The 19,573-nt window shown below is 48.7% G+C and overlaps 1 protein-coding gene across 2 annotated transcripts in view; it reads right to left on the reverse strand.

Moving 5' to 3' along the window:
• map2k1 (mitogen-activated protein kinase kinase 1) overlaps nt 1-19,573 on the reverse strand; it is a 76,715-nt gene that overhangs the window by 46,535 nt on the left and 10,607 nt on the right. For both annotated transcript variants that reach the window (XM_045706260.1, XM_045706261.1), the window contains exon 2: nt 3,127-3,337. In XM_045706260.1, coding sequence (XP_045562216.1) covers nt 3,127-3,337 — 211 coding nt within the window. The remainder of the gene's footprint in view (nt 1-3,126; nt 3,338-19,573) is intronic.

The raw sequence follows: 19,573 nt of genomic DNA on the forward strand, positions 1-19,573 counted from the left end.
CATTCATGATTTCAAATGCAATCAAGCTTTTCAAGCACTAGGCAGGTAGCCTAGTGGTTAGAGCGTTGGGCCAGTAACTGAAAAGGTTGCTGGATCGAATCCCTGAGCTGACAAGGTAAAAATCTGTCGTTCTGCTCCTGAACAAGGCAGTTAACCCCACTGTTCCCCGGTAGGCTGTCATTGTAAATAAGAATTTGTTCTTAACTGACTTGCCTAGTTAAATAAAGGTTAAAGATAAAAGCTGTTCTTCAGTCTCTCGGTCCCCAGCTTTGATGCACCTGTACTGACCTCGCCTTCTGGATGATAGCGGTGTGAACAGGCAGTGGCTCGGCTGGTTGTTGTCCTTAATGATCTTTGATGTGATTACGATAGGCTATAGGTTAGGCCCTATTGGTCGCATACATGTCATGTAAAGAGAGCAAAGGTCTAGGGAATTTTTTTTCCCCCAAAACAAGGGATTTCTGTAATATAACTTGTCAGTCAGAAATGGCGTGGTAATTGCTGTTGATGTTCTGTGGTGGTCGCTGCAGCAGGGAGGAGAGAGGAGAGAGAGAGAGGTGCTCGCCACAGTCACTCGTTGTCATTATTTTTAACACAGAAAGTCTGAGCCCGGCCCGGCACAATCAAATCAATTGCTAGTTGGACTCCCTCTAGTCATTTGTGTGTCTTGATTATTTTATGAAAGAGAGCGCTTAAAGCATCAGACAAGCTCAGTGCATATATTAGATTTAAGAGAACAAATATTCTCTCTCGCAGTCTGGTCCACCAGCCAGCTCTCTCTCTCTCTCTCTCTCTCTCTCTCTCTCTCTCTCTCTCGTTAGTCTGGTCCGCCATCTCTTCTCTCTCTCTCTCTCTCTCTCTCTCTCTGTTATGTTAGTCTGGTCCACCAGCCATCTCTCTCTGTTATGTTAGTCTGGTCCACCAGCCATCTCTCTCTGTTATGTTAGTCTGGTCCACCAGCCGTCTCTCTCTGTTATGTTGATATGTATCTCTAGCAGTCTGGGGAAAGAGGAAAAGGCTTCTCTGTTCCCAGATTGTAGGAAGATATATTATATGTGACCTCTGCTTCTAAAAACAGAGATGATGACATTCCAAATCAATGGCAGAGTGGGATATTGGAGAAGACAGGAGGAAAAGAAGGAAAACATTGGCACGTGGTGCAGTGGTCCCGAGTGGTGCAGTGGTCCCGGGTGGAGCAGTGGTCCCGAGTGGTGCAGTGGTCCCGAGTGGTGCAGTGGTCCCGGGTGGTGCAGTGGTCCCGAGTGGTGCAGTGGTCCCGAGTGGTGCAGTGGTCCCGAGTGGTGCAGTGGTCCCGGGTGGTGCAGTGGTCCCGAGTGGTGCAGTGTTCCCGGGTGGTGCAGTGGTCCCGAGTGGTGCAGTGGTCCCGGGTGGTGCAGTGGTCCCGAGTGGTGCAGTGGTCCCGGGTGGTGCAGTGGTCCCGGGTGGTGCAGTGGTCCCGAGTGGTGCAGTGGTCCCGGGTGGAGCAGTGGTCCCGAGTGGTGCAGTGGTCCCGGGTGGTGCAGTGGTCCCGAGTGGTGCAGTGGTCCCGAGTGGTGCAGTGGTCCCGAGTGGTGCAGTGGTCCCGAGTGGTGCAGTGGTCCCGGGTGGAGCAGTGGTCCCGAGTGGTGCAGTGGTCCCGGGTGGTGCAGTGGTCCCGGGTGGTGCAGTGGTCCCGGGTGGTGCAGTGGTCCCGAGTGGTGCAGTGGTCCCGAGTGGTGCAGTGGTCCCGAGTGGTGCAGTATTCCCGGGTGGTGCAGTGGTCCCGAGTGGTGCAGTGGTCCCGAGTGGTGCAGTGGTCCCGAGTGGTGCAGTATTCCCGGGTGGTGCAGTGGTCCCGAGTGGTGCAGTGGTCCCGAGTGGTGCAGTGGTCCCGAGTGGTGCAGTGGTCCCGGGTGGTGCAGTGGTCCCGGGTGGTGCAGTGGTCCCGGGTGGTGCAGTGGTCCCGAGTGGTGCAGTGGTCCCGGGTGGAGCAGTGGTCCCGGGTGGAGCAGTGGTCCCGAGTGGTGCAGTGGTCCCGGGTGGAGCAGTGGTCCCGAGTGGTGCAGTGGTGCAGTGGTCCCGAGTGGTGCAGTGGTCCCGAGTGGTGCAGTGGTCCCGAGTGGTGCAGTGGTCCCGGGTGGAGCAGTGGTCCCGAGTGGTGCAGTGGTCCCGGGTGGTGCAGTGGTCCCGGGTGGTGCAGTGGTCCCGAGTGGTGCAGTGGTCCCGAGTGGTGCAGTGGTCCCGAGTGGTGCAGTGTTCCCGAGTGGTGCAGTGGTCCCGGGTGGTGCAGTGGTCCCGAGTGGTGCAGTGGTCCCGAGTGGTGCAGTGGTCCCGGGTGGTGCAGTGGTCCCGAGTGGTGCAGTGGTCCCGAGTGGTGCAGTGGTCCCGAGTGGTGCAGATGTCCCGGGTGGTGCAGTGGTCCCGGGTGGTGCAGTGGTCCCGAGTGGTGCAGTGGTCCCGGGTGGAGCAGTGGTCCCGAGTGGTGCAGTGGTCCCGAGTGGTGCAGTGGTCCCGAGTGGTGCAGTGGTCCCGAGTGGTGCAGTGGTCCCGAGTGGAGCAGTGGTCCCGAGTGGTGCAGTGGTCCCGAGTGGAGCAGTGGTCCCGAGTGGTGCAGTGGTCCCGGGTGGTGCAGTGCTAGCTGTGTTACTACAGATCCTGGGTTCTAGTCCAGGCTCTGTCTCAGTGGTCTAAGACACTGTATCGCAGTGCTGTGCCACTACAGATCCTGGTTCTAGTCCAGGCTCTGTCTCAGCCGGCCGTGACTGGGAGACCCATGAGGCGGCACACAATTGGCCCAGCGTTTGGGGTTTGGCTGGCAGGGATGTCCTTGTCCCATCGCGCACTAGCGACTCCTGTGGCGGGCCGGGTGCAGTGCACGCTGACACGGTCGTTGCCGGTGTTTCCTCCGACATATTGGTGCGGCTGGCTTCCGGGTTAAGCGGGGCATTGTGTCAAGAAGCAGTCCCGTACGGGAGTTGCAGCGATGGGACAAGACTGTAACTACCAATCGGATACCACGAAACTGATGAGAAAAATGGAAAAACAGTCTAATGAACACCTTGTATTATTGTTTCAATCAAGATGGTAGTAAGGAGGTAGAATGCCTTCATCAAAGCTATGATTTAAAAACTACAAATTCTAGTTCACCTTCCTGGCCATGATGAGCCCTGAGGGTTTGTGTGACACCTTGAAGACCACCCCTCCGTTCCCGGCTCCCAGCTCACAGATCTTCTCCATGTCATCATCTTTCAGCTCTCCAACTTTCTGTTTCTGGGTGAGAAAGGCTTCCAGGCGTTTACGCTGCTGTTCATCAAGCTCTAACTCCTCTAGCTTCTTCTGAAGGGCCTCGAGGTTAGTCCTGTTTGGGGGGGAGAGAGGAGGAGGAGGAGGAGGAGGAGGAGAGAGGAGGAGAAGGAAAGAGAAAGGAGGAGAGAGAGGTAGGAGGAGCGAGACAGAGAGAAGAGGAGAGAGAGACGGGAGAGAGGAGGGAGAGAGAGAGAGAGAGAAGGAGGAGGAGGAGAGAGAGGAGGAGAAGGAAAGAGAGAGGAGGACAGAGAGGTAGGAGGAGCGAGACAGAGAGAGGAGGAGAGAGAGACAGGGAGAGAGGAGGAGAGAGAGAGAGAGAGAGAGAGAGAGAGAGAGAGAGAGAGAGACAGAGAGAGACAGAGAGAGAGGAGGAGAGAGAGAGGAGAAGGAAAGAGAGAGAGAGGAGGAGAGAGAGACGAGAGAGGAGGAGAGAGAGACAGAGAGAGAGGAGGAGAGAGAGGAGAAGGAAAGAGAGAGGAGGACAGAGAGGTAGGAGGAGCGAGACAGAGAGAAGAGGAGAGAGAGACAGGGAGAGAGGAGGAGAGAGAGAGAGAGAGAGAGGAGAGAGAGACAGAGAGAGACAGAGAGAGAGGAGGAGAGAGAGGAGAAGGAAAGAGAGAGAGAGGAGGAGAGAGAGAGGAGAAGGAAAGAGAAAGGAGGAGAGAGAGGTAGGAGGAGCGAGACAGAGAGAAGAGGAGAGAGAGACAGGGAGAGAGGAGGAGAGAGAGAGAGAGAGAGAAGGAGGAGGAGGAGAGAGAGGAGGAGAAGGAAAGAGAGAGGAGGACAGAGAGGTAGGAGGAGCGAGACAGAGAGAGGAGGAGAGAGAGACAGGGAGAGAGGAGGAGAGAGAGAGAGAGAGACAGAGAGAGAGGAGGAGAGAGAGAGGAGAAGGAAAGAGAGAGAGAGGAGGAGAGAGAGACAAAGAGAGAGGAGGAGAGAGAGACAGAGAGAGAGGAGGAGAGAGAGAGGAGAAGGAAAGAGAGAGGAGGAGAGAGAGGTAGGAGGAGCGAGACAGAGAGAAGAGGAGAGAGAGACAGGGAGAGAGGAGGAGAGAGAGAGAGAGAGAGAGGAGAGAGAGACAGAGAGAGACAGAGAGAGAGGAGGAGAGAGAGAGGAGAAGGAAAGAGAGAGAGAGGAGGAGAGAGAGAGGAGAAGGAAAGAGAAAGAGGAGAGAGAGGTGAGAGAGACAGAAGAAGAGACAGGAGAGAGGAGGAGAGAGAGAGGAGAAGGAAAGAGAGAGGAGGAGAGAGAGGTAGGAGGAGCGAGACAGAGAGAGGAGGAGAGAGACAGAGAGAGAGAGACAGAGAGATAGAGACAAAGAGAGACAGGAGAAGAGAGAGAGAGGAGAGAGAGAGAGACAAAGAGAGAGAGAGACAAAGAGAGAGACAGGGAGAGAGAGAGAGGTAGGGGGAGAAAGAACAGGACAGCAACACAATTAGACCCAACCAAATCATGAGAAACAAAAAAGATAATTACTTGACACATTGGAAAGAATTAACAAAAAAACACAGCAAACTAGAATGCTATTTGTCCCTAAACAGAGAGTACACAGTGGCAGAATACCTGACCACTGTGACTGACCCAAACTGAAGGAAAGCTTTGACTATGTACAGACTCAGTGAGCATAGCCTTGCTATTGAGAAAGGTCGCCGTAGGCAGACCTGGCTCTCAAGAGAAGACAGGCTGTGTGCAACACTGCCCACAAAATGAGGTGGAAACTGAGCTGCACTTCCTAACCTCCTGCCAAATGTATGACCATATTAGAGACACATATTTCCCCTCAGATTACACAGATCCACAAAGAATTAGAAAACTCCCATATCTACTGGGTGAAATACCACAGTGTGCCATCACAGCAGCAAGATGTGTGACCTGTTGCCACAAGAAAAGGGGCAACCAGTGAAGAACAAACACCATTGTAAATACAACCCATATTTATGCTTATTTATTTTCCCTTTTGTACTTTAACTATTTGTACATCGTTACAACACTGTATACAGACATAATATGACATTTGTAATGTCTCTATTCTTTTGGAACTTCTGTGAGTGTAATGTTTACTGGTAATTTTATTGTTTATTTCACTTTTGTTTATTATCTACTTCACTGGCTTTGGCAACGTTTCCCATGTCAATAAAGCCCTTAAATTGAAATTTAAGGAGCGAAGGAGGGGGGAGAGAGAGAGAGAGAGAGAGAGAGAGAGTTTGAGTTTTAAATAATCTTTATTGGGTCTGGGAACCCACAACACAATAAAAACTCATACAAAACCATAGTTACACATCTTATTAAAAACACAACACCAAATCCTCCTCCACACTAACTAAACACAACAGACTCTGAATACCCCATATACTCATAAACAGATCATTATTGTTAACCAGTTTGTAATAAGGCTGTCCCCGAATAACCTGTACTTTAGCCCAAATAGAAACTGTTTGGGAAGAGAAAACCTGAAAACCAACCAGTGATCATCACGACCAACCTGGGACACTGTAAAACCAGATGTTCCAGAGTGTCAGACTCAGCACAGAATGGACAGAACCAGATGTTCCAGAGTGTCAGATCAGCACAGGGAAAAGAACAGCACAGAATGGACAGAACCAGATGTTCCAGAGTGTCAGACTCAGCACAGAATGGACAGAACCAGGTGTTCCAGAGTGTCAGACTCAGCACAGAATGGACAGAACCAGATGCATATTGGTGGCTATGGCTTCATGTATTATCCTCCATTGTAGGTCAGCTGTCCTCTTTTCAATAGGCAGTGTTGTAAAAAAAAAAAAAAAATGAGGCTCTTCAAAAAGCCACATCCCTGGTGGCGTGCCGGCCTTACGGGACTTGACAAGAACTCTCCAAGCCTTGCATAACAGACTCATAAAACGTAGTCAGGCCAGACAAATCACCCCCCCCCCCGCTCCAGCTTTAAGAGGAAAAAGGTGTTTGTCTAAGCTCAGACAGCCCGCTCTCCTCATCACTGTGTCGGCTGTATCCACCCAGCTAGAACCGTCTCTGTACAACAGCCTCTGGGCTGCTTGAAGCACGGAAAGCCATGATCCTAGAAGAAATGTCCAACAGGCTTTGCCCATCCTCGTGCAGCGGCAGGTACAAGGCCTGCAGCTTTAATCCAGTGTTGTCCAGACCAGAAGAAATTGACAAAGGGTCCTCTGAAACTCTTGTATCAGATTGATTGAGCTGATCACCTCCCGGCTCCCAGCCCCCGGTGGCTGTAAAATCATTAGTCTGTACCACAGGGTAGAGACAGCAAGATTATTCCCTACCAGTACCCTTCCCCTATCAGACAGCTGGGGTAGCACCCATTTACATACCACCTGTCTAACCTTCCAACCCTACTACAGTAGAGATCAGATACCTGTCTAACCTTCCAACCCTACTACAGTAGAGATCAGATACATACCACCTGTCTAACCTTCCAACCCTACTACAGTAGAGATCAGATACCTGTCTAACCTTCCAACCCTACTACAGTAGAGATCAGATACCTGTCTAACCTTCCAACCCTACTACAGTAGTGATCAGATACCTGTCTAACCTTCCAACCCTACTACAGTAGAGATCAGATACCTGTCTAACCTTCCAACCCTACTACAGTAGAGATCAGATACAACACCTGTCTAACCTTCCAACCCTACTACAGTAGAGATCAGATACCTGTCTAACCTTCCAACCCTACTACAGTAGAGATCAGATCATACCACCTGTCTAACCTTCCAACCCTACTACAGTAGAGATCAGATACCTGTCTAACCTTCCAACCCTACTACAGTAGAGATCAGATACTACCACCTGTCTAACCTTCCAACCCTACTACAGTAGAGATCAGATACCTGTCTAACCTTCCAACCCTACTACAGCAGAGATCAGATACCTGTCTAACCTTCCAACCCTACTACAGTAGAGATCAGATACCTGTCTAACCTTCCAACCCTACTACAGTAGAGATCAGATACCTGTCTAACCTTACAACCCTACTACAGTAGTGATCAGATATACACCTGTCTAACCTTCCAACCCTACTACAGTAGAGATCAGATACCTGTCTAACCTTCCAACCCTACTACAGTAGAGATCAGATACCTGTCTAACCTTCCAACCCTACTACAGTAGAGATCAGATACCTGTCTAACCTTCCAACCCTACTACAGTAGAGATCAGATACATACCACCTGTCTAACCTTCCAACCCTACTACAGTAGAGATCAGATACCTGTCTAACCTTCCAACCCTACTACAGTAGTGATCAGATACCTGTCTAACCTTCCAACCCTACTACAGTAGAGATCAGATACCTGTCTAACCTTCCAACCCTACTACAGCAGAGATCAGATACCTGTCTAACCTTCCAACCCTACTACAGTAGAGATCAGATACCTGTCTAACCTTCCAACCCTACTACAGTAGAGATCAGATACCTGTCTAACCTTCCAACCCTACTACAGTAGTGATCAGATACATACCACCTGTCTAACCTTCCAACCCTACTACAGTAGAGATCAGATACCTGTCTAACCTTCCAACCCTACTACAGTAGAGATCAGATACATACCACCTGTCTAACCTTCCAACCCTACTACAGTAGAGATCAGATACCTGTCTAACCTTCCAACCCTACTACAGTAGAGATCAGATACATACCACCTGTCTAACCTTCCAACCCTACTACAGTAGAGATCAGATACCTGTCTAACCTTCCAACCCCTACTACAGTAGAGATCAGATACATACCACCTGTCTAACCTTCCAACCCTACTACAGTAGAGATCAGATACCTGTCTAACCTTCCAACCCTACTACAGTAGAGATCAGATACCTGTCTAACCTTCCAACCCTACCACAGTAGAGATCAGATACCTGTCTAACCTTCCAACCCTACTACAGTAGACATCAGATACCTGTCTAACCTTCCAACCCTACTACAGTAGAGATCAGATACCTGTCTAACCTTCCAACCCTACTACAGTAGAGATCAGATACCTGTCTAACCTTCCAACCCTACTACAGTAGAGATCAGATACCTGTCTAACCTTCCAACCCTACTACAGTAGAGATCAGATACCTGTCTAACCTTCCAACCCTACTACAGTAGAGATCAGATACATACCACCTGTCTAACCTTCCAACCCTACTACAGTAGAGATCAGATACCTGTCTAACCTTCCAACCCTACTACAGTAGAGATCAGATACATACCACCTGTCTAACCTTCCAACCCTACTACAGTAGAGATCAGATACCTGTCTAACCTTCCAACCCTACTACAGTAGAGATCAGATACCTGTCTAACCTTCCAACCCTACTACAGTAGAGATCAGATACCTGTCTAACCTTCCAACCCTACTACAGTAGAGATCAGATACCTGTCTAACCTTCAAACCCTACTACAGTAGTGATCAGATACATACAACCTGTCTAACCTTCCAACCCTACTACAGTAGAGATCAGATACCTGTCTAACCTTCCAACCCTACCACAGTAGAGATCAGATACCTGTCTAACCTTCCAACCCTACTACAGTAGAGATCAGATACCTGTCTAACCTTCCAACCCTACTACAGTAGAGATCAGATACCTGTCTAACCTTCCAACCCTACACAAACAGGTGCTTGTGGCTGCTCTACCGCTGTCGGACCACCTCTCCCTACATCAGTGGGCCCAGGCTTTACGAAGCCCACCTCTCAGGACCACCTCTCAGGACCACCTCTCAGGACCACCTCTCAGGACCACCTCTCAGGACCACCTCTCAGGCCCACCTCTCAGGACCACCTCTCAGGACCACCTCTCAGGACCATCACGACCACCTCTCAGGCCCACCTCTCAGGACCAACTCTCACGACCACCTCTCAGGACCAACTCTCAGGACCACCTCTCAGGACCACCTCTCAGGACATGACCTGTTTCAGAACCCGGGTGTTTGCAACCCAACGGGACAATCTTAATTGAACTTGTGAACTTCCCAAACCTCAATAACTCGCGCTCCAATAGCTAGCTCATTGGGAATAAACGGCGGTACATTTGAAATCGTTTAGCCTTGTTGACGGAGAAAAATGCGGGGTAACTTGAATAAACATTCCTTTAAGAAGTACGCCGTGCTCAACCATACGATCAACAAGACGCTCTTCTTCTCTTCTTTAAGAAGTACGCCGTGCTCAACCATACGATCAACAAGACGCTCTTCTTCTCTTCTTTAAGAAGTACGCCGTGCTCAACCATACGATCAACAAGACGCTCTTCTTCTCTTCTTTAAGAAGTACGCCGTGCTCAACCATACGATCAACAAGACGCTCTTCTTCTCTTCTTTAAGAAGTACACCGTGCTCAACCATACGATCAACAAGACGCTCTTCTTCTCTTCTTTAAGAAGTACGCCGTGCTCAACCATACGATCAACAAGACGCTCTTCTTCTCTTCTTTAAGAAGTACACCGTGCTCAACCATACGATCAACAAGACGCTCTTCTTCTCTTCTTTAAGAAGTACACCGTGCTCAACCATACGATCAACAAGACGCTCTTCTTCTCTTCTTTAAGAAGTACGCCGTGCTCAACCATACGATCAACAAGGGCGCTCTTCTTCTCTTTTTTTTTTAAAGAAAAACCACCACCGCTTTATTCATCCGTGACGCATAAGCAACATTCTCATATCCTTACCTTCTCTCCCACGGCGACCAGAAACTCCTCCGCTGTGACAGTAGCTTCAGTAACACACCTAAAGCCGTGCCCAAGTGACAGGGACGGCGTCCCCGCCGAAAACAATATACTTAATTATACCACAACAACTAAATAAAAAATTATGATAACCTTTAATCATGACTAGGAAGAAGAAGAAAAAAAAATTGCACCAGGATATCTAACTCTACACAACACTCACACAATTCCCAGCATGCACCAAAACACTCCCAGCATGCAGAGAGAGACAGAGAGACAGAGAGAGAGACAAACAGAGAGACAGACAGAGAGAGAGAGAGAGCCGGCGGACTAGACTAACATAACACAGAGAAAGAGAGAGAGAGAGAGAGAGACAGAGAGAGACAGGCAGAGACAGAGACAGAGAGAGACAGAGAGAGAGAGAGAGACAGAAAGAGAGAGAGAGAGAGAGAGAGAGAGAGAGAGAGAGAGAGCTGGCTGGTGGACCAGACTAACATAACACAGAGAAAGAGAGAGAGAGAGAGAGAGAGACAGAGAGAGACAGGCAGAGACAGAGACAGAGAGAGACAGAGAGAGAGAGAGAGACAGAAAGAGAGAGAGAGAGAGAGAGAGAGAGAGAGAGAGAGAGAGAGAGAGCTGGCTGGTGGACCAGACTAACATAACACAGAGAAAGAGAGAGAGAGAGAGAGAGAGAGAGAGAGAGAGAGAGAGAGCTGGCTGGTGGACCAGACTAACATAACACAGAGAGAGTCAGACTTTCCCTAGATCTAACAATATCCTAATTTCTGGTGAAGAGATCACTGATTAGCTATGTACAGTAGTAGCTCTATCTCAATTCCAATACATTCAAAGGTCTTTACTGGGAAACAAACACGACACTACGCTAGCTAACTACACTACAGGACCAACAGCATGGACACCTGCTCATCGAACATCTCATTCCAATGTCATAGGCATTAATATGGAGTTGGTCCCCCCCCCCTTTTCTGTTATAACAGCCTCCACTAGATGTTGGAACATTGCTGCAGGGGGACTTGCTTCCATTCAGCCACAAGAGCATTAGTGAGGTCGGGAACTGATGTTGGGTGATTTAGACCCTGGCTCGCAGTCGGCGTTCCAATTCGGTGTTCGATGGGGTTGAGGTCAGGGCTCTGTACAGGCCAGTCAAGTTCTTCCACACCGATCTCGACAAACCATTTCTGTACGGAACCTCGCTTTGTGCCCAGGGGCATTGTCATGCTGAAACAGGAAAGGGCCTTCCCCCAAAACTGTTGCTACAAAGTTGGAAGCACAGAATCGTCTAGAATGTCATTGTATGCTGTAGCGTTAAGATTTCCCTTCACTGGAACTAAAAGGGGCTTAGCCAGAACCATGAAAAACAGCCCCCAGACCAGTAAAGCCTTTCTACTGTCAATGTTAGTCTCTGGAGATTGCATGGCTGTGTGCTTTTAAACAGCCGAATCCCCTAAGTTTTAAAAGAATATAGACATTTCAAATGTTATATTATTAGCGATGCCGTAGAAAGCACTCTCTCTCTCTCTCTCTCTGTCTCTCCTTGGGCCTTCTATAGCCCTGCTGTTGTCATGGAGATGAATGTCCTATTCTCTTTATTTGCGGATGAACTCAGACTGATCTCCAGCTAGGCTCCTCCTCCAACAGTATTCTCCTCCTCCTCCTCCTCCAACAGTATTCTCCTCCTCCTCCTCCTCCAACAGTATTCTCCTCTCCTCCTCCCCCTCCTCCTCCAACAGTATTCTCCTCCTCCTCCTCCTCCAACAGTATTCTCCTCTCCTCCTCCCCCTCCTCCTCCAACAGTATTCTCCTCTCCTCCTCCCCCTCCTCCTCCAACAGTATTCTCCTCCTCCTCCTCCTTCAACAGTATTCTCCTCCTCCTCCTCCTCCAACAGTATTCTCCTCTCCTCCTCCCCCTCCTCCTCCAACAGTATTCTCCTCTCCTCCTCCTCCTCCAACAGTATTCTCCTCTCCTCCTCCTCCAACAGTATTCTCCTCTCCTCCTCCTCCAACAGTATTCTCCTCTCCTCCTCCTCCAACAGTATTCTCCTCCTCCTCCTCCAACAGTATTCTCCTCTCCTCCTCCTCCAACAGTATTCTCCTCTCCTCCTCCTCCTCCAACAGTATTCTCCTCTCCTCCTCCTCCAACAGTATTCTCCTCTCCTCCTCCTCCAACAGTATTCTCCTCTCCTCCTCCTCCAACAGTATTCTCCTCCTCCTCCTCCAACAGTATTCTCCTCTCCTCCTCCTCCAACAGTATTCTCCTCCTCCTCCTCCTCCAACAGTATTCTCTTCCTCCTCCAACAGTATTCTCCTCTCCTCCTCCTCCAACAGTATTCTCCTCTCCTCCTCCTCCAACAGTATTCTCCTCCTCCAACAGTATTCTCCTCCTCCTCCTCCAACAGTATTCTCCTCCTCCTCCAACAGTATTCTCCTCCTCCTCCTCCAACAGTATTCTCCTCTCCTCCTCCTCCAACAGTATTCTCCTCTCATCCTCCTCCAACAGTATTCTCCTCTCCTCCTCCTCCAACAGTATTCTCTTCCTCCTCCTCCAACAGTATTCTCCTCCTCCTCCTCCAACAGTATTCTCCTCTCCTCCTCCTCCTCCAACAGTATTCTCCTCCTCCTCCTCCTCCAACAGTATTCTCCTCTCCTCCTCCAACAGTATTCTCCCCTCCTCCTCCTCCAACAGTATTCTCCTCTCCTCCTCCTCCAACAGTATTCTCCTCCTCCTCCTCCTCCTCCAACAGTATTCTCCTCCTCCTCCTCCTCCAACAGTATTCTCTTCCTCCTCCAACAGTATTCCTTCTCTCCTCCTCCTCCAACAGTATTCTCCTCTCCTCCTCCTCCAACAGTATTCTCCTCTCCTCCTCCTCCTCCAACAGTATTCTCCTCCTCCAACAGTATTCTCCTCTCCTCCTCCAACAGTATTCTCCTCCTCCAACAGTATTCTCCTCTCCTCCTCCTCCTCCAACAGTATTCTCCTCCTCCAACAGTATTCTCCTCCTCCAACAGTATTCTCCTCCTCCTCCTCCAACAGTATTCTCCTCTCCTCCTCCTCCTCCAACAGTATTCTCCTCCTCCAACAGTATTCTCCTCCTCCTCCTCCAACAGTATTCTCCTCTCCTCCTCCTCCTCCAACAGTATTCTCCTCCTCCAACAGTATTCTCCTCCTCCTCCTCCAACAGTATTCTCCTCCTCCAACAGTATTCTCCTCCTCCAACAGTATTCTCCTCCTCCTCCTCCAACAGTATTCTCCTCTCCTCCTCCTCCTCCAACAGTATTCTCCTCCTCCAACAGTATTCTCCTCCTCCTCCTCCAACAGTATTCTCCTCCTCCAACAGTATTCTCCTCCTCCAACAGTATTCTCCTCTCCTCCTCCTCCTCCAACAGTATTCTCCTCCTCCAACAGTATTCTCCTCCTCCAACAGTATTCTCCTCCTCCAACAGTATTCTCCTCCTCCAACAGTATTCTCCCCCTATTCTCATTCTAGTCCTTCCCTCTTCTTCACCTTAACCAAAATCCCCCTTGTCCTGTTTTAGTACCCTCCACACCCCAGTGTCACAGGGATATGTAGTCATTTGCTGAACGGAATGCACAATGTCTAACCCTCTGAATCAGAGAGGTGTGTGGGGGGAGGGGGGACTGCTTCAATCCACGTCGTCGGCTAACTTCCCGGGAAGAACTGCTGGTTGCAAACCAGCGACTTTTTTCGGGTTTACTGGCTCAACGCTCTTAAATCGATAGGCTACCTGAGAGAGCGAGTCAGACCACACAGGAATTAGAACACTAATATTACAATTAAGCAATATGGCCCGAGTGTAATGGCCCTGTGTGTAGCTGGTGTAAACAGTCAGGCGCAAGACAGCAGATATTGCGTCATCAAAGTACTTTACAAAAAAAAAATACAAATATACAAAGTAAATCACGAGCACACAAAGACGGACCAAATTACAACAAACAAACAAATCACTCACAAAACACAACATGGGGAAAATAATAAACAGGTCATTGGGTGAGTGAAACCAGGCGTGAATAAGACAAAGACAAAACAAATGGAAAATGGATCGGCGGCGGCTAGAAAGCCGGTGACGTCGACCGCCGAACGCCGCCCGCACGAGGAGAGGGACCGACTCGTGCGGGCGGCGGGCTGTTCTTATGCACGACACAACGCGGAGTGCCTGGATACAGCCCTTAGCCGTAGTATATTGGCCATATTCCACAACGAGGTGCATTATTGCTATTATTAATCCCGGTTACCAACGTAATCAGAGCAGTGACGATACATGTTTTATCATACCCTTGGTAAACGGTAGGATATACCACGGCTGTCAGCCAATCAGCATTCAGCGCTCGAACCACCCAGATTATTAAATATATTATATCTGTATCTCTGTGGTATTTCAGGAACCTTAATTAGGTACAAATTATCTCTACAGTTTACACATGCAACTGACCTGCTATTCTCCTTCCACCTCTACAGAACTCTTCTCCTCATATGTAAAACATATCACCACCTAGCCAGGACAGCAGTGTAACAGCTAGGTTACCAGATACCTTCTAGACAGCAGTGTAACAGCTAGGTTACCAGTTACAGCTAGACAGCAGTGTAACAGCTAGGTTACCAGATACAGTTAGACAGCAGTGTAACAGCTAGGTTACCAGTTACCTTCTAGACAGCAGTGTAACAGCTAGGTTACCAGTTACCTTCTAGACAGCAGTGTAACAGCTAGGTTACCAGTTACAGCTAGACAGCAGTGTAACAGCTAGGTTACCAGATACCTTCTAGACAGCAGTGTAACAGCTAGGTTACCAGATACAGTTAGACAGCAGTGTAACAGCTAGGTTACCAGTTACCTTCTAGACAGCAGTGTAACAGCTAGGTTACCAGTTACCTTCTAGACAGCAGTGTAACAGCTAGGTTACCAGTTACCTTCTAGACAGCAGTGTAACAGCTAGGTTACCAGTTACCTTCTAGACAGCAGTGTAACAGCTAGGTTACCAGTTACCTTCTAGACAGCAGTGTAACAGCTAGGTTACCAGTTACCTTCTAGACAGCAGTGTAACAGCTAGGTTACCAGTTACAGCTAGACAGCAGTGTAACAGCTAGGTTACCAGATACAGTTAGACAGCAGTGTAACAGCTAGGTTACCAGATACAGTTAGACAGCAGTGTAACAGCTAGGTTACCAGTTACCTTCTAGACAGCAGTGTAACAGCTAGGTTACCAGTTACCTTCTAGACAGCAGTGTAACAGCTAGGTTACCAGTTACCTTCTAGACAGCAGTGTAACAGCTAGGTCACCAGTTACCTTCTAGACAGCAGTGTAACAGCTAGGTTACCAGTTACCTTCTAGACAGCAGTGTAACAGCTAGGTTACCAGTTACCTTCTAGACAGCAGTGTAACAGCTAGGTTACCAGTTACCTTCTAGACAGCAGTGTAACAGCTAGGTTACCAGTTACCTTCTAGACAGCAGTGTAACAGCTAGGTTACCAGTTACCTTCTAGACAGCAGTGTAACAGCTAGGTCAGATCCACAGGAGTAGAATTAGAAAACAAATTGTAATATCTCTGTAGTCAGACTCTTCAGGTCTGTAGTCAGACTCGTCAGGTCTGTAGTCAGACTCGTTAGGTCTGTAGTCAGACCAGGTCTGTAGTCAGACTCTTCAGGTCAGTAGTCAGACTCTTCAGGTCAGTAGTCAGACTCGTTAGGTCTGTAGTCAGACTCTTCAGGTCTGTAGTCAGACTTCAGGTCTGTAGTCAGACTCTTCAGGTCTGTAGTCAGACCAGGTCTGTAGTCAGACTCTTCAGGTCAGTAGTCAGACTCGTTAGGTCTTGTGAAGGAAATGTTCATGTGTGAAAATGTTCATCTTTCGTCTTTCTATGTAGCTTGTCTGTGTAAGCAGGATATAAGATAACTAATGGGACTTCCTGGGAGAGGTCACTTCAGCCTGCTACTTTATGCATCTAAGTTTGACTTTGAACTCTCCAATTTATCGTTAATAAAGAGGGTCGCTGTGTAGAATTTCTATGACAATTTGGCGTCACGATCTGGTTTTATTCAACCCTACTGTGGTTCCATGTTCTAAACAACCCTACTGTGGTTCCGTGTTCTAAACAACCCTACTGTGGTTCCATGTTCCATCAACCCTACTGTGGTTCCGTGTTCTAACAACCCTACTGGGGTTCCGTGTTCTAACAACCCTACTGGGGTTCCGTGTTCTAAACAACCCTACTGTGGTTCCATGTTCCATCAACCCTACTGTGGTTCCGTGTTCTAACAACCCTACTGGGGTTCCGTGTTCTAACAACCCTACTGGGGTTCCGTGTTCTAAACAACCCTACTGTGGTTCCATGTTCCAAACAACCCTACTGTGGGTTCCATGTTCCGTGTTCTAACAACCCTACTGGGGTTCCGTGTTCTAACAACCCTACTGTGGTTCCATGTTCTAACAACCCTACTGTGGTTCCATGTTCTAACAACCCTACTGTGGTTCCATGTTCTAACAACCCTACTGTGGTTCCATGTTCTAAACAACCCTACTGTGGGTTCCATGTTCTAACAACCCTACTGTGGTTCCATGTTCCATGTTGTAACAACCCTACAGTGGTTCCATGTTCCATGTTGTAACAACCCTACTGTGGTTCCATGTTCCATGTTGTAACAACCCTACTGTGGGTTCCATGTTCTAAACGACCCTACTGTGGTTCCATGTTCTAAACGACCCTACTGTGGGTTCCATGTTCTAAACAACCCTACTGTGGTTCCATGTTCTAACAACCCTACTGTGGGTTCCATGTTCTAAACGACCCTACTGTGGTTCCATGTTCTAAACGACCCTACTGTGGGTTCCATGTTCTAACAACCCTACTGTGGTTCCATGTTCCATGTCCCTAACAACTCTACTGTGGGTTCCGTGTTCTAAACGACCCTACTGTGGGTTCCGTGTTCTAAACGACCCTACTGTGGGTTCCGTGTTCTAAACGACCCTACTGTGGTTCCATGTTCTAAACAACCCTACTGTGGTTCCATGTTCTAAACAACCCTACTGTGGTTCCATGTTCCATCAACCCTACTGTGGTTCCGTGTTCTAACAACCCTACTGGGGTTCCGTGTTCTAACAACCCTACTGGGGTTCCGTGTTCTAAACAACCCTACTGTGGTTCCGTGTTCCAAACAACCCTACTGTGGGTTCCATGTTCCGTGTTCTAACAACCCTACTGGGGTTCCGTGTTCTAACAACCCTACTGTGGTTCCATGTTCTAACAACCCTACTGTGGTTCCATGTTCTAACAACCCTACTGTGGTTCCATGTTCTAACAACCCTACTGTGGTTCCATGTTCTAACAACCCTACTGTGGTTCCATGTTCTAACAACCCTACTGTGGTTCCATGTTCTAACAACCCTACTGTGGGTTCCATGTTCTAACAACCCTACTGTGGTTCCATGTTCCATGTTGTAACAACCCTACTGTAGTTCCATGTTCCATGTTGTAACAACCCTACAGTGGTTCCATGTTCCATGTTGTAACAACCCTACTGTGGTTCCATGTTCCATGTTGTAACAACCCTACTGTGGGTTCCATGTTCTAAACGACCCTACTGTGGTTCCATGTTCTAAACGACCCTACTGTGGTTCCATGTTCTAAACGACCCTACTGTGGTTCCATGTTCTAACAACCCTACTGTGGTTCCATGTTCTAAACGACCCTACTGTGGGTTCCATGTTCTAACAACCCTACTGTGGTTCCATGTTCTAAACGACCCTACTGTGGTTCCATGTTCTAAACGACCCTACTGTGGTTCCATGTTCTAAACGACCCTACTGTGGTTCCATGTTCTAAACAACCCTACTGTGGTTCCATGTTCCATGTCCCTAACAACTCTACTGTGGGTTCCGTGTTCTAAACGACCCTACTGTGGGTTCCGTGTTCTAACAACCCTACTGTGGTTCCATGTTCCATGTCCCTAACAACTCTACTGTGGGTTCCGTGTTCTAAACGACCCTACTGTGGGTTCCGTGTCCCTAACAACTCTACTCACTGACACACAGCTAAAAGCAGCAGCAACAACAAGAGCCTCTTACCTCTTCATACATTCAGATGCTAAATCAGTTTCTCATCCGTGTGAAAGCTGCTCTTCTTTTCTGCGCATGAATTCAAATGTAGTCATAGTGTGATGGAAATATTATATTCTTTCATGTCTCCAGGACACAGCTAATTAGTTATAGCACGACTCACTAATTGGAGAGGTACTAGAATGAGATAGGCAGGAACACACACACACACACACACACACACACACACACACACACACACACACACACACACACACACACACACACACACACACACACACACAGACACACACACACACACACACACACACGATGTTCAGCCTAGGGCTTAGCTCCTCATTCTCATTTAGAGAGGAGAATACGGGAGATAAGAAGAGTGGAGAAGGGGGAGAGGAGAGGAGAGGAGATGGGAGGGGAAGAGAGGAAGAGAGGGGAGGAGAGGAAAGGAGAAGAAGGGGAAAGGAGAGGGTATGGTAGGGGAGAGGACGAGAGGACGAGAGGACGAGAGGAGAAAGGAGACGGGAGGGGAGGTGAAGGGCAGAGGATAGAAGAGGGGAGGGTAGGAGAGAGGACGAGAGGAGATGGGAGGAGAGGAAAGGAGAAGAGAGGGGACGAGGACACGGGAGGGGGAGAGGAGCGGAGGAGAAGGGAGGAGTGGAGCGAAGTAACACTCGACAAGGAGAGGCGTGGGAGAGACAACAATAGCTGGAACACCGCAGCCCACACACTAAAGTGATGAGGAACTTGAAGCGGGCAACGTGATTCAGGCCTTCTGTATTCCATCCACAAAGCCCAAGGACATCCAGTCAGTGGACTGTTCTACAAGACAACATCGCATGTGCATCTCAAATGGCACTCTGTCCACTTCGGAGTGACCTACGAAGCGAATAGGGTGCCATTTGGCACGTCCACATTTATAGCCTTTCTATGAGAATCACACATCACAGCTCCAACAGCACAGCCAGCCTCTCACTGCCTAGTCTAAAAGCTACTGAGTACAGTTGATGGTGCACATAGTATATAAATGTAATGTATTCGAGATGATACACAATATGATAATACAATACTACATGGTCAAAAGTATGTGGACACCCCTTTAAAATTAGTGGATTCGTAGACATAGACAAACAATTGGCAGTAGAATGTCCTAACTGAAGAGCTAAGTGACTTTTCAACGTGGCAATGTCATAGGATGCCACCTTTCCAACAAGTCATTTCGTCGAATTTCTGCCCTGCTAGAGCCGACCCCGTCGGCACAAGTACTGTTCGTCTGGGGAGTTTCACGAAATGGGTTTCATGAAATGGGCACACAAGCTTAATAATCACCATGAGCAATGCCAAGTGTCGGTTGAAGTGGTGTAAAGCTCACCGCCGTTGGACTCTGGAGCAGTGGAAACGCCTTCTCTGGAGTGATGAATCATGCTTCACCATCTGGCAGTCCGATTCTGGATTTGGCGGATGTCAGTAGAACGCTACCTGCCCCAATGCATAGTGCCAACTGTAAAGTTTGGTGGATGAGGAATAACGGTCTAGGTCCCTTA

Source organism: Salmo salar, chromosome ssa23 (assembly GCF_905237065.1).
Source record: "Salmo salar chromosome ssa23, Ssal_v3.1, whole genome shotgun sequence".
Classification (NCBI taxonomy): Eukaryota; Metazoa; Chordata; class Actinopteri; order Salmoniformes; family Salmonidae; genus Salmo; species Salmo salar.